Source organism: Oratosquilla oratoria, chromosome 24, assembly GCF_046742065.1.
Source record: "Oratosquilla oratoria isolate Oo_2021 chromosome 24, ASM4674206v1, whole genome shotgun sequence".
Taxonomy (NCBI): Eukaryota; Metazoa; Arthropoda; class Malacostraca; order Stomatopoda; family Squillidae; genus Oratosquilla; species Oratosquilla oratoria.
Genome location: NC_134800.1, coordinates 19,495,636 through 19,508,763, shown reverse-complemented (window position 1 = coordinate 19,508,763; position 13,128 = coordinate 19,495,636). Strand labels below are relative to the sequence as shown.

Genomic DNA, 13,128 nt, shown 5'->3' with positions numbered 1-13,128 from the left:
TTTTTCCATGTGTCTAAACCATCACAAAACTCTTTCATCAACTGTTTCCATCCCCCACTCTCCTCCTCACCTCTTTGTTTCTCATTCTATCCAACCTAGTAACCCCTACCATACTTCTCACACATTTCATCTTCTACATACATATACCAATGGCATTTTACCCCTTACAAGGGAGGTAGCCAAAGCCAAAGGCATAAATCCACTCCCACCCATTTCATCCCCACATACTCCATTCCCATTCACCACCCCTCCCTCCCTCTTTTCTTGGCTCCTCCTTGATGACGGGTCATCCCTGCATCTCACACACTGCCCTGGGTCAGAAGCAATGCAGCATAGAATCTCCTCTTAGTATCCATTCTCAAAGGTCTATTTCTAATTACACTTTTTAACCCCCCCAAGGCATTTACTTGCTTCTTTCAATCTACATTCTACCTCAACCTCCACTCCTCCCTTTTCCGCCACATGCGTCTCAAAGTATCTAAAGCTATCCACTTCGTCCAGCCTCTCCCCCTTAACCTCTTCCATACAATGACACCTACACAGGCATCATAAGATGCGAGTGGGTTGACGAAGATGCCAGCATTGGCATCTTGATTATATTTATTTTGTAGTTGTAGCTGTGTTACCCTCAACTTCTTTGAACTGGCTTGATTATGTTTTCTGCTTATTATTACTCAGAGTGAAAGGGAACAATTTATACAGAAGTGACTCTATTTTTCAAATGGCGAGTATTGTGATGCATCATCGTATATAAGGCATCCAATGCCATGCACAAGAATTTTACTTGTATTGAAGAGGTTAATACTCTTCCAATTTGCTGCCATCTTTTCCCCTTGTACATCTCATCACCTTACTTTTACCCACATTTACCTTCAACTTCCTCCTCTCACACAAACACAAAACCTCCTTTTTAATTGTGCATTCTTTAACAATACACCTACTCTTATCAAAGCTTTGGTTAATAGCCATCATCCCTGAACCATCTATTTTTCTTTGACTTTTCATGAAAGGAAAATACAGAATGGAGCTTTCAGTTCCTGTGCTCTGCTGCCCCAATTAGCTTTTATGCATACATAAAACAAATAGTGTATTCTTATCCCATTACCTATGCCAAATTATTCTATTCAGATCATGGAGAAGATACTTGAGCAAAGGTAATCATAATCTATCATGCTCCTGTCCTTCAGCTGTTATATGACAGTAATCAATAATACACATACAGCATACCCATACTATAAACATATATATACCAAAACACTTTTTTGCCTTTATATGCCCCCCACCCCCTTAGTCAATGCAGGTACCCACTTTTCACCATCCCACATCCACCCAAAAACTCATTCACCCCCACAGCAGGGCCCTACAGCCATATTTGGCCTTCTCCTGACCACTTCATTACATGGTGATCCATCCTCCACATCCTTGTGGAAATTTACAGACCAGACATCTCTTCAGGCCACATCAAATCTTCGTTCATTAACAACAATTCTCTACTCTCACCTATTTCCTTCAGTCATTCTTTCCATATGCCCAAACCATCCCACTATTCTTTGATCAGCCCTATCTGCCAGCTCTCTTTCTAATCCTCGCATTACCTCCATATTCCTTACTCTATCCATCTTTGTAACCCCCACCAAACTTCTTTCATCCATTTCAATCCACATTTGGGTTCATCCTTTTTGTTACTGCTCTCTTTAATATCATGGCATAATCAACCCTTCATTGTCTTCTCTTTGTACTCGTCCTCAGATACCTATTTCTCATAACTCTTTTCATCACCCACTCCCACCTGATCCCCATGTAATAATTCATTAAGAGGTGTTCTACCTGTGGCAGGAGGTCTGGAAGTACTGATGAGGTGCGTGAGCCTGGTGTGCTGAGGCCTGCTGGAGACGAGTCAGCTCCACCTCGAGAACGTTCCTATAAGGTACCGAGCAAAGAACAATTAGCACTGGTTAAGGATTCCAGTATTACCTATTTCATACAAATTGTTTATCATCCGTAAGTCACATCTGTATAAGCAACTTTTGTGTCACTCCATATTCACATTAAAAGAAAATATCCTCATACATGTGTGTTCAACACAGAAGTAAATGATCTTAATTCCTTTTAGCAAAATATTTGCACTGTGCAAGCATTTTCCTCACGTCTGTTTGCCCCCTGCTAATGTGCGCTGCTCTAGTTGCAGCTGATTACCCTTTTTTGTATAAAATTGAGTGTATTTTCAAAAAAGACATAAGGAGAACTTAGGCACACAAGCATGATTTACACAGAATGATTTCATGCACAATGCAAGCTCAATCATTCTGAGCTGTGTTATTGTACATTTGCTTTCTATCTCAGCATTACCACACTCAAATTTGGGCTAACTCAGCATTTTTTTTTTTTTTTAAGGAAAATATTAGAATTAAAGCCAATATCAAACAACTTTGTCCAATGATACAGCTCGCCATGTAGTGTTCAGTGCTGCAACAGGTTGGGCATCATAGATATCCCCAATTCCTTTTATACTCTTCCTTCTTATTCTATAGGAAGGATGAACTGAGTAATGTTTAGCTTTAGAAATTACATATTATGAGCAGTGAACCCATAGCAGCAACATTCAATGAGCAGATGAAGCTATCAATCAGGAGAAAATGTGAGCAACAACACTGCACTACCCACTGCTCTACTTGGGCACGGCCTAAAACCACACACACAAGTTTCAGCATGGCGACATGCACACTCAAGGCAACAGGAGCTGTATAGGATGAGTTTCTCATGCATTTAGTAAACATATGGGAGAAGTAGTTAGTGGTTAGTCCTGCTTATCTTGCTGTGTTATATTCAAAATGTGGCCTACAATCAAAACTAAGAATTATTTGGTTTTCAACAGAGATGGCTACATATATGTGGTGGGCAGCAGAGTTGGGCACCCTCAGTTGTGTGCCTTGGTGGAGTCAGTTCATGCGCCGGCACACTACTTGCTGGCCCTTCAAGCTGCAGAAGGGTGCCATGAGGTGCCATCATCAAAGTCATGCTGCACACTTCCATGGATCAGCCCCTGACCTGAGAGGAGGCTCCAGAATCCTCTTGAGATCCTGAAGAGCTTTGTCTGGAAAGTCCCTCATGCTGGGGTTTGATGCGATGACGTTCCAGTTCACTGCGTAACTCGGCACGTCTTAAATCTACATCTGTCTTTTCTCTTCGTTGGTTCCACTCAAACCGTGAAGCTTCTTTGTTGGCTCCTGCAGAGCTTCCTACAGACCTCAAGTCCCCTTCCAGGGAGACCTGTCGCCTCAATTCATATCTGCGTCCATCTCCACTGCTTTGTCTTTGCTCATTGCTCCACATTCTGCTGAAATCTGTTAACACTGGTTCTCCTGGTTGTGATCGTGCTGGAGGATTAGGGAAAGACATCTCCACTTTGCTGTTACGGTAGACGTCAGAGCGGCGGGCCAGTGCAACATCTGTGTGTTGCCTCCGAAGTTGCCCCAACCTTGAATCAGACTCATTACGACGATGAGCTCGCTGTCCGCCTTCGAGCTCACCAACTGAGGATGAATGTTTAAAGTTTCTCTGGCTCTTCTGAACTTCATGTCTGCTCTCGTGTCCATTGGTCACTTCTCTCATGGCATGAACTTCTCCCCTAAGAGATTTTGAGTCTTCCACACTAAAAGAACCTCTCCTGTCTGCATTCCGTTGAGAAGTGTTGCGGGCTTCCCCACGGACTGGTTGGTGTCGCTCCCCATCCTTCTCTTTGCTGCTACTGCTGCTACTACCACTGGTGCTGTTCTTTCTGCTACCGCCCTCTACCTTAGCTTGATGGTCGTTCTGCAATATCTATTGCTAAGCCTTCTCCATACTACTCCCATCTTGTGCAAAGCCTCAAACTACACTGCACCTCCTATGCCTAACCACATACATTCAAAACTGGGGACTACCTCAGTTCTAAAATTAAATTTTATTCAATTCCTACTAAAATTTGACTAAAGACATAACAATTCCAAACCATGAAAGTTTGATAAGACCATAACATTTCAGGCACAAAATACTAAATTTACTTTTCAACCACAATCTCCACTGTTCCATGAAGAACACATGACACAGTAATAAAAAATAAGTAAATGAATAAATATATAAATAAGTAAAAAAAAAAAAAAGAGTGGGGCCACTTCCATTTAGACTTCCACATCTCTAATTATATAATACAAAAATAAATAAATAAATAAATAAAAATAGAAGTGAAATATCTGTTGGTACAAAGATAATTTCCCCCATATGCAAGAAGTAATTATGGCATTCAACATTAGCTGAACCTTGTATACCTGCCCCACTTCTACAAAATTACAGAAGTTCCTCCCACAAATAAAGAAAAGCAAGTATGCTGCCCTATGGGACACTGCAGTTTTTCCAAATCTGCTTAATGCTCTTTAGATCAAACTGGATAACTCAAGGCTTAATATTAACCCATTCAACTCCGATGACAAGATGTCTTGTCATTTGGTCAAATAAAACAAAAAATCATAATAAAACAACAAAATGTTTGATGATCAAACAGCACCAGAAAAATATGACGTCGTCAGTCCTCCTTGAGGAGGACTGACGACGTCATATTTTTCTGGTGCTGTTTGATCATCAAACATTTTGTTGTTTTATTATGATTTTTTGTTTTATTTGACCAAATGACAAGACATCTTGTCATCGGAGTTGAATGGGTTAATATGCTCAATGCATCAAAGTATTTGGAAAAAATAAATAAATGAATAAAATGAAGAGAGCACACTGAACACTATTCTTCCACTGCAACGCCATTTCCTACCAAGAGCAATAATGTATGAAAACATCCTTTGTCATAAGAAAAAAGTTCTGAATGAACAACTTAGCACACACGGCTATCCTAGAAGAGGTGAGCTAAGTACTAGCCGTACTTGTGCATACTTACTGGTAAGAAGCAGTCTAACCCTATGGTAAACTGTAAACAAACCATTGGTACTATTCTTATACATCTACGCCATTGTTTACAAAAAATCATGACATGGTACAATTCTATATATCTCTATCAATATCTCAAAACCAAGTTATCTTTCACAATAATTTCAACCAAATTATATTGTACCCATTAGAAACTTTTCATTTAAACCCCGTTAATATAATTCAAGTAATTGGAAAGAAAATGTATTTATACAAATTATAGAATTATTCCACATATTCAGTATATATATTCAAATGTGTACAACTGCCTCAATATTTAACTAAATATCATGTTAATGTTGTGTTGTTGTTGTTGTTTTCCTCCATATGCCTCTACCCACAAATAGGAATGACCAACTCACCTATTACTGTGGGTTATATTGTACCCAAACCAAAGTAAGGAAAGGATAGGATCACTTTCTCCGCCTATCACCTGATGGGAAACTAAGCATCTGCACACAGTTGGACTTCCACTTCTACTTATTTACTTCCTTCTCCTTGTGTACAACATCCATCTCAATATTTCCATGCCCTCTCACCCTTTATTCATTTCCTTCCACCCATTTTATATCCCCTATGTTCTTTCCTTGCATTTTTTCAGTATCATGGCCAGCTTGTCTCTTTCTCTTTGTGTCCATTCCATTTCAACACCCTCCTACCAGCTTTCTAAATGCAGCTCAGAGTAGCCAAGGGTTGTGAGTAATGAAGTAAATAAATACATACAAACAAAGAAGCTACAAGTCAATACTAAAGAAGGGATTGGAAAGAGAAATGTGGAGTCAAAATGTAACCTAGTAGGTGAAAAAAAAGTAAGAATATTTCTGAAATTAAACTGAATATTGTTTGCAGATCTGTGCTGATGGGAGCCTGAAAAGGTGTAGTAACTAATAATTCTTGACAGTGCATGTGACAACAGGAAACCAAGTAAATGCCATAGAGAACACCGTGATGAGGACAGGAAAGGAATAACAATTGTTGTTGTGTCAAGTTTTGCTGGCTGGAATCTCACAGCCCAGTGGCTGGCAATGGTCCTCAGGACCTCCCACAAATTTTTTTGAGAAGAAACTTTGGACACTGTTGTCTTTGTTGTTGAAACTGCTTTTGTCACCAGCTGAAAGTAGTTTGAGAACAGGATCAGTTACCAGTCAGCACTCCTTATGTGATAAGATGATGGAAATACAGTGCTGCACCTCCAGATGGAGGTGAAGGGGCTGACAGGTTTTGAAAATAAATCACGGGAGGACGATTCTCTCTGCAATCCATCTCACAGGACTACCACTAGCAGGTATAACTGCTCTCTAATGGGAAACTACAAAGAAGAACCCTTAAGATCAGAATACAATAAAATAAATGAGTGAAGTGGAAGGTTCATATACTTTGAAGTGGATGTGGCAGCAAATGGAGAAAAAAGATGGACATTAAGCAGACTGGTGGATGGAAGAGGGTCAGCAGGATTAATCAAGGGCCATTAGGAGGTGCCAAGATAAGAGGGAGGGAGGAGGGTGGAGGGGAGTGGAATATATAGGAAATTGGATGGGTGGGAGTGTTTTCTTTGCCTTTTTCTTTTTTGGCTACCCCTCGTGTAAGGGGGAAAAAGCCTTTGGTATATGTATGGTATATGTATGTATTAGGATGAAAGATGAAGGGTCAAATGAAAGAAAGGCAAGTACAGAAAATCCATTGCTTGAAATAAGTGATGAAAATGAGTTGTTTGTGGTATGTATTTACCTAACTGCAATATACCAGAGAGGATCTACACATATTGGGTCCCACCTATTTTTCTCCATTGATCAAAATTAGCAACAAGTCAAGATGGAAACAAGTATGAAGGATCCCCTCCCTACTGTATATATTGTCACTGACAAAGGTGTTACTTGACCTGATGAAAATCAGTGTTAATAAATATCTTTGGCATCTACCCACTAAACAATGATGATGCACTGTATACATCTTTTTATGTGAACATATTGTGGGGTACTGCAAATAGGTTATTATATGTTTACATTGAATAATGATGCATTTGTTAAAAGCAAGTTTGAAAGTGTGCTATAGTAATACTGATCATAATTGTAGCCTCAAGTGTCACCAAGTGGAAAACTCAACCCAAAACTGGCTGGCAATAGTCTTTAGAACCCCCCCCCCCATCCACATACCCCTGGGAAGAAACTTTGGACTGTTCTCAGATGTACTGCTGTACCTATTTGTAGTATACATGAAAGGAGCAACACTCATTGGGTCCTGTCTCCTATTCTCTAATTTTCTAACATACCTAGACTCAAATTCATGTACTGTTCCAACTTAATCTATATATTTGATTTCCAATTACATTTAGATTTGAACTCTGGTACTGTTTGAGGTTGGGCTATATCACCTTCAAAGCTATTCCAGATATTCATACATCTATGTGGAAAACTGTATTTCTTTATATCCTTTCTACATTTTTTTTTCTTAATTTATTTATTTACAGCCCTCCAATCTTTTATAAGATCTCTTCTATCATGTCATCTTTCTCTTCTATCATGTCATTGATCTTTCAAAGTTAGTAGACCCAGTACTTTTAGTCTTTCCTCATATGGTTTATTTCCCCAGGCTGGGGACCAGTCTGGTTGCTGCCCTTTGCATTCTCTCAATGTTTCTTATACCCTTCCCTCTGTGGCACTATTTCTACATCAGCAGAAATTGGTAGGGGCAGAGGAACAGTAGCAGGTCGTTAGTTCTCCATGTATGAAAAAATATAAGAAATAAGCAAATGATAATAAAGAGAGATCTTGAGCCCAGTTTGGAGACCAAGTGTCAGCCCCTCAGGGTTACAACTTCTGATGGAGGTGTGTGGACAGATGGTTTTGAAAATGGGCAGCTTCACTGTCCACCTTGTAGGATCACCATGGCAGATACAAGTCATTAGTTCCAATGTGCTATAAGGGTATGTGAGATGAGACAAATAGGTGATATACATATATATATATATATATATATATATATAAATATATGAGAGAGAAAGAGAGAGAGTGTGAGCGTGTGTGCGTATTTTTCTAGTTTACCTAGTTGTATAATACGGGAAGGGAGCTATGCTCGTGGTAACCCGTCTTTGTATCTCTCAGCATCAAGTTTTTTCTTAAAATCTTGAATAGTGTTTGCACACACTGTTTCTTTGTCCAATTTGTTCAAAGTATCTATCACTCTGTGTGGGAAGCTATATTTTGTGTGTATGAGTGGGGGGAAGGAGGTAAAACTGTTGAGGCAAATCAGCTTCAGCTGCCATGCCCTACAGCAGATGAACTGTGCCTCACTACACTTTGTTTGAAGTATGCAATGTGTTGAGGGCAGGTGACCAATTCTCTCCAAGGTGTAAAGATTTGATGGGGTAGTACACATGAGGTTTTTGGCAAGTGGTATGCTTTGACTTAGCTACCCCTGTTATAAGGGGAATTGCAACCTCTGTATATGGTTCCTACTTTTTAAGATGACCATCAAGTGCATTAGCATCCTTCCTCTTATGGAACTACTGATGTCCTCCCATGTCCTTTGATAAATTGTACTAAGAAACTTGACAGAATTAAACATTTGGCCTCTCCCCTTCCCCACAATTTTTTATATTACCCGTAAGGTGAAGCTGGTGGGCTATCCATGATATTCAGAATCATATTTTATAGCTTAAATTTAAACTGAAATATCTCATAAAATAAACCCAGAGAGAGACAACAGTGAAATAAGAACTGCAGGACATATTCTTATATTCACAAGTAATATACACCTTCAATTTCTCCATTAGTAATCAATGCAAAATTTATTTCAATGCTACTAAAATTCTTAATTATGAAACAATATTCATTGTTTTAGAGAGCTTCCTTGTAAAACACAGAATGGTGTTTAGCTAAGCCCATATAATTTTTGTCATTTTCCTGCTGAAGACACACTTGGGTTTAATCTACCATATTTCATGAAAAAAAATTCTTTCAAGAATTAAGTTTTTTCATTTAGGCATGAATGGTGAAATTCATGACACCCATGATTTACAACACTATTATTTTAAGGTGCCTGTAAATCAAATATAACACTGCATTACACTTGTACATGCTTTACAAATTCCTAGTCCTGGACTTCAATAACAATAGACACTATCTCCACTTATCCAGAATGATATTTCCATGTTAAGTATATGAAGCTAAAACAAGGCATGTGGTGTAGCATCTCATGCAGCATCTTACTTTTGTGCAGTTGCAAAAGACCCCTTTCTCTACTTCTAAACCATGCCAGACTATGCCAAGATGACGGATGCTATCGCTCTAAATGAGGTACGTACACAAAACAATTTTACAACCAAATTGTGCAAACAGAAAGCACTCTAGGAGTGGCAGACCATGTAAATGTGTGTTTATATATATATATATGTATATATATATTCCTTTTCTTTTCTCCCCACCTATGGCACAGCTTCCCATTATCAAGGGAGTTGCTAGTCCAACCATACTTGAAGGTTGGAAAAGATGAGAAAAAATAAACACTCTTACCAGCTCTTGTCACACCTTTGTTTTGACTTTAACTCCATTTCCTCCATTCCTTCCCCTCTCCCATTTCCTGTCCTCTCCTTCCTCTAGGTATCTCTTCCTCCATTCATTTCTATCATGTGCCTACATGTCTCCTTACATACAAACACATACATATCCATGCATTAGTATAGTCATCATATACAAATGTATAACAAAAAAAGTGAAAATACAAAGGATGGTAACCACAATAATCCCTAGCCTGGCTGATAAGACAGGAGAAATGACTGGAAAAACTGGCACTACCCACATTGGAAAAGCAAAGAGAGGTAATATGACCGTGGTATTCAGAAGCAAAAGAAGTGTGAAAGGATCTGTCACTATGGGATGAAAGAACAACCCATGACAAAAAATGAAAGATGGTAAATTGCTTTAAATATGTTAGGAAACACATCTTTCTACACAGATGTGTCAATTTGTATGAATTTCAGGCAGTTTGATACGTGGAGATACAGGGACAGGATTCACGAGTATAGATTTAATACCATGTACTACAATTAGGTAAATGGGCACACAAGTGCATGTACACACATGCATTCACACACAGATATACTGGTGTACCTAATTGTATTGAATGAGAAAACAGTGGGTGCAAAAACTATGCAAGAATTTAGGATCAATCTGGATACTGAGAGATACAAAAGCAGGTCACTACAAACATAGCTTTCTTCCTGTAAAATACTAGATAAAATACATATATTCTGAGCTCTCATACAGGAGGGGAATAGCTGTTGATTCAAAGTACTACACATGATTGAAGATCACAGTGAATCTCGTACTCACACACACACACACTCTCAAAGCTCTTATCCAAGAGGGTAATAATTCTCAATCACGAATCCAACACATGAATCACACACACACAATAAAAGTGAAAAGAAATGGAAAGTCTACCTAAAATTCTATATTTAACAGAAAATGTGGGACAGCAAAAAAAAAGCAGGAAGTCATGAGAAAGGTGGACAATGAAACAAACATTAAAGACAAAGAAAGACTTAAAAAGAAAAGAATCAATCAATCTAATCCATCATCCCAAGTCTCTCTTGCAAGAGATCCACAGCTCCTAGGTAACATGCAATGGCCCCCTGACAGACCAACAAGTCACTCAAGAGAAGATGTTTTGTGCTGGTGTCTAGGGATAGTTAGTGCAGGGCAGTATATGATGAGGTGTTCAGTGTTCTCTATGTAATGGATGTATCTAAGGTAGTTTGATCCTGTGGCCAGGATCATTCTGTGCTGGGACTGTCTTAAGAGCTAGATAGACTCCTGAATGCAAGCATGCTATAGATGTTCTTGCTTCTCTTGACTAGGATTTATCAATGGGACTAATGTTGGGGTGGGGGATACTGAGCTTGTTTAATGATCCCTGTGAACATGTTTTATAGTGGATGGTGCTGGGTTGAGGGGCTTAACTGAGAACTGTGTACCTTTCATTTTCATAACATGGCCAATGAGTAAGATTCTGATTTCTGAAGCTTTTCTCTTGGGGCAGTTTTTGGTGTATCCACTATTATTCACAATGCTTTCTGTATAGTTTGTATTGTAAAGTGTCTATATCTATTTGGGTGACTGGAATCAAGCTGAAGAAGTGCAGTGGGATGGGGTTCTTACAAATTGTTTGTAGATAGTAACTGAACTTTCCTTCTGTTGCCTAAAGCTCATGTTTGTGATTAATCAATTTTAGTAGGTTTATTTTCTGGAATGAGCAATGTTACTGACAATTTTTGAGGCGAGGCTTCCATTCTACTGTTTGAGCCACTGCTCTAGTTTGTCTAAGTAAGCTTAGGTGTTCTTAAATGCCATTTTGTTGTTGCTATGCTGGATTATTATTATTATCAGATCATCTGTGTAGGAGCTTTTGTGTTATGTTCTGGATCTGGTGTTGGGAGATCACTTGTGACATGAAATAAACCAGTAACCTTAACTGGCAGGATATCCAAAAAGTGTGGAAGAATTGTGAAAGACAGGTAGATATAATCAGGAGTAGACACAAGTCTTGACAGATAACCAATTTGGTTTCAGAAAAGGAAGAACCTGTCTAGCAAATTTAACAAAAATCTTATTGAGAAATAGCTCATGTGCTGCAAATATTAGATGGTTTGGTGGGCTGTGTATATTTGAATGTAAAAGATAATAAATAAATAAACAAATAAAAGTTCCTGATAAGGTAGCACATGAAAGATTAGTGTAGAAATTGGAAAACATAGAACTCAAAGGAAGCAACTTTAAATGGATGAAGGATTTCCTAGAATACAGACTTATAAGAACATTGGTGGAGACAAGAATATTGGACTGAAGTGATAAGTGGGGTTCCACAGGGCCCAGTACTGGCACCTGTAATGTTCTAAACTGTCAATGACATAATGTTAACCTGTTTGCAACAAGAAAAGAAGAAAGTGAAATGTGAAAAGATATCTTGAAAAGATTTAGAACTGGTGCAAGGAAGATGATGAATAAGTAGAGATGGTCATAGAATTATACAATGGGAAATTAAAAAATCAATAATTTGTCAAATGAAAAACACATGAAGAGAAATCTCACTATATTGATACAGAAACAGCAAAAACACTTCTTAAAAATCTTATACACAGTGGTGTGGTTTCCACACAAAAAAATACAAGAATCAATCAGTCTATTGCCCTTGGCTCCCAAGTAACTGGCAACAGCCACTGCTCATACATTGTCTCAGGATTGTTTGTGTGTGGCACTGTAAGATATGTTCACTGTCTTCTCTGTGGTGGCTACATGTAGGGCAGTTTGATTCTGTGGCTAGGCCTATTTAGTGTTGGCGCTGTCTTAGGAGCTGGATGGGGTCTCAGAGAATGTTTTCTGTGGTGCTGATGTTGGGATGGTTTGGTTTTGGTGAAATAACAAATTTGGTAGCCTGTCTTATAACAAAAAACAGAGAGAATACAAAGGGCAGCTACTAAAATTATCCCTAGCCTGACAGAGAAAGCATACGAGGAAATACTAAACCAACTGGGACTGACCACAATAGATGAGAGAAGGGAAACAGCTGACAGGATCACTGTCTTTTGAACCACAGAAAAAATTGAGATTATCTAGTATGGAATGAAAGTATAATAAAAGAACACAGCAAGAAACTTAAGATGACAGAATGTTTAAAGGATGAAAAAAAAAGTTTTCCCTATAGATGTATAATTTGTGGAAAAAAAAAGGCAGACCACATAAATGAAGACACAAGAAACTGGGCTCCATTAGCATAGTTTAAATTTTATATATTACAATTACATAAATATACAGATACAAACACACACACACACATGTATATACACTTCTTTTTCTTTTTATCTACAGCACTCTTCCTATGAAAGGGGCCAGACCAAAATATCACTGGTGGACTGACTCAGATCCCCAATCTATTTCCTCCTTTATCTCCCTTTCACCACTCTCCCTTCCTTTTCACCTTCTCCATCCTTATACTCTTTTCACACTCCTATTGCACTCTCCTTCCATTATCCTTAAGTCATCACATTCCTTCCATACTTGCTCTTTATATATATATAACAGTTTAACGTCACACACTCCCCCCCCCTATCGGGAGGCTAGGATGGCGCTCTTCACAGGGGGCTTTATATATATATACATACATATATATATATTTATA

General features: G+C 38.6%; 1 protein-coding gene across 14 annotated transcripts in view; it reads right to left on the bottom strand.

Moving 5' to 3' along the window:
* msn (serine/threonine-protein kinase msn) overlaps nucleotides 1–13,128 on the bottom strand; it is a 258,964-nt gene that overhangs the window by 17,249 nt on the left and 228,587 nt on the right. For 8 of the 14 annotated variants that reach the window (XM_076207790.1, XM_076207791.1, XM_076207795.1 and 5 more), the window contains 2 exons: nucleotides 3,049–3,813; nucleotides 1,828–1,920 (listed from right to left, as the gene is read on the bottom strand). In XM_076207790.1, the coding sequence (XP_076063905.1) occupies nucleotides 1,828–1,920; nucleotides 3,049–3,813 (858 nt within the window). Of the gene's footprint in view, nucleotides 1–1,827; nucleotides 1,921–3,048; nucleotides 3,814–4,924; nucleotides 4,955–13,128 lie in introns of all 14 variants that reach the window. The other 6 variants (XM_076207800.1, XM_076207803.1, XM_076207802.1 and 3 more) reach the window with 2 other exon arrangements.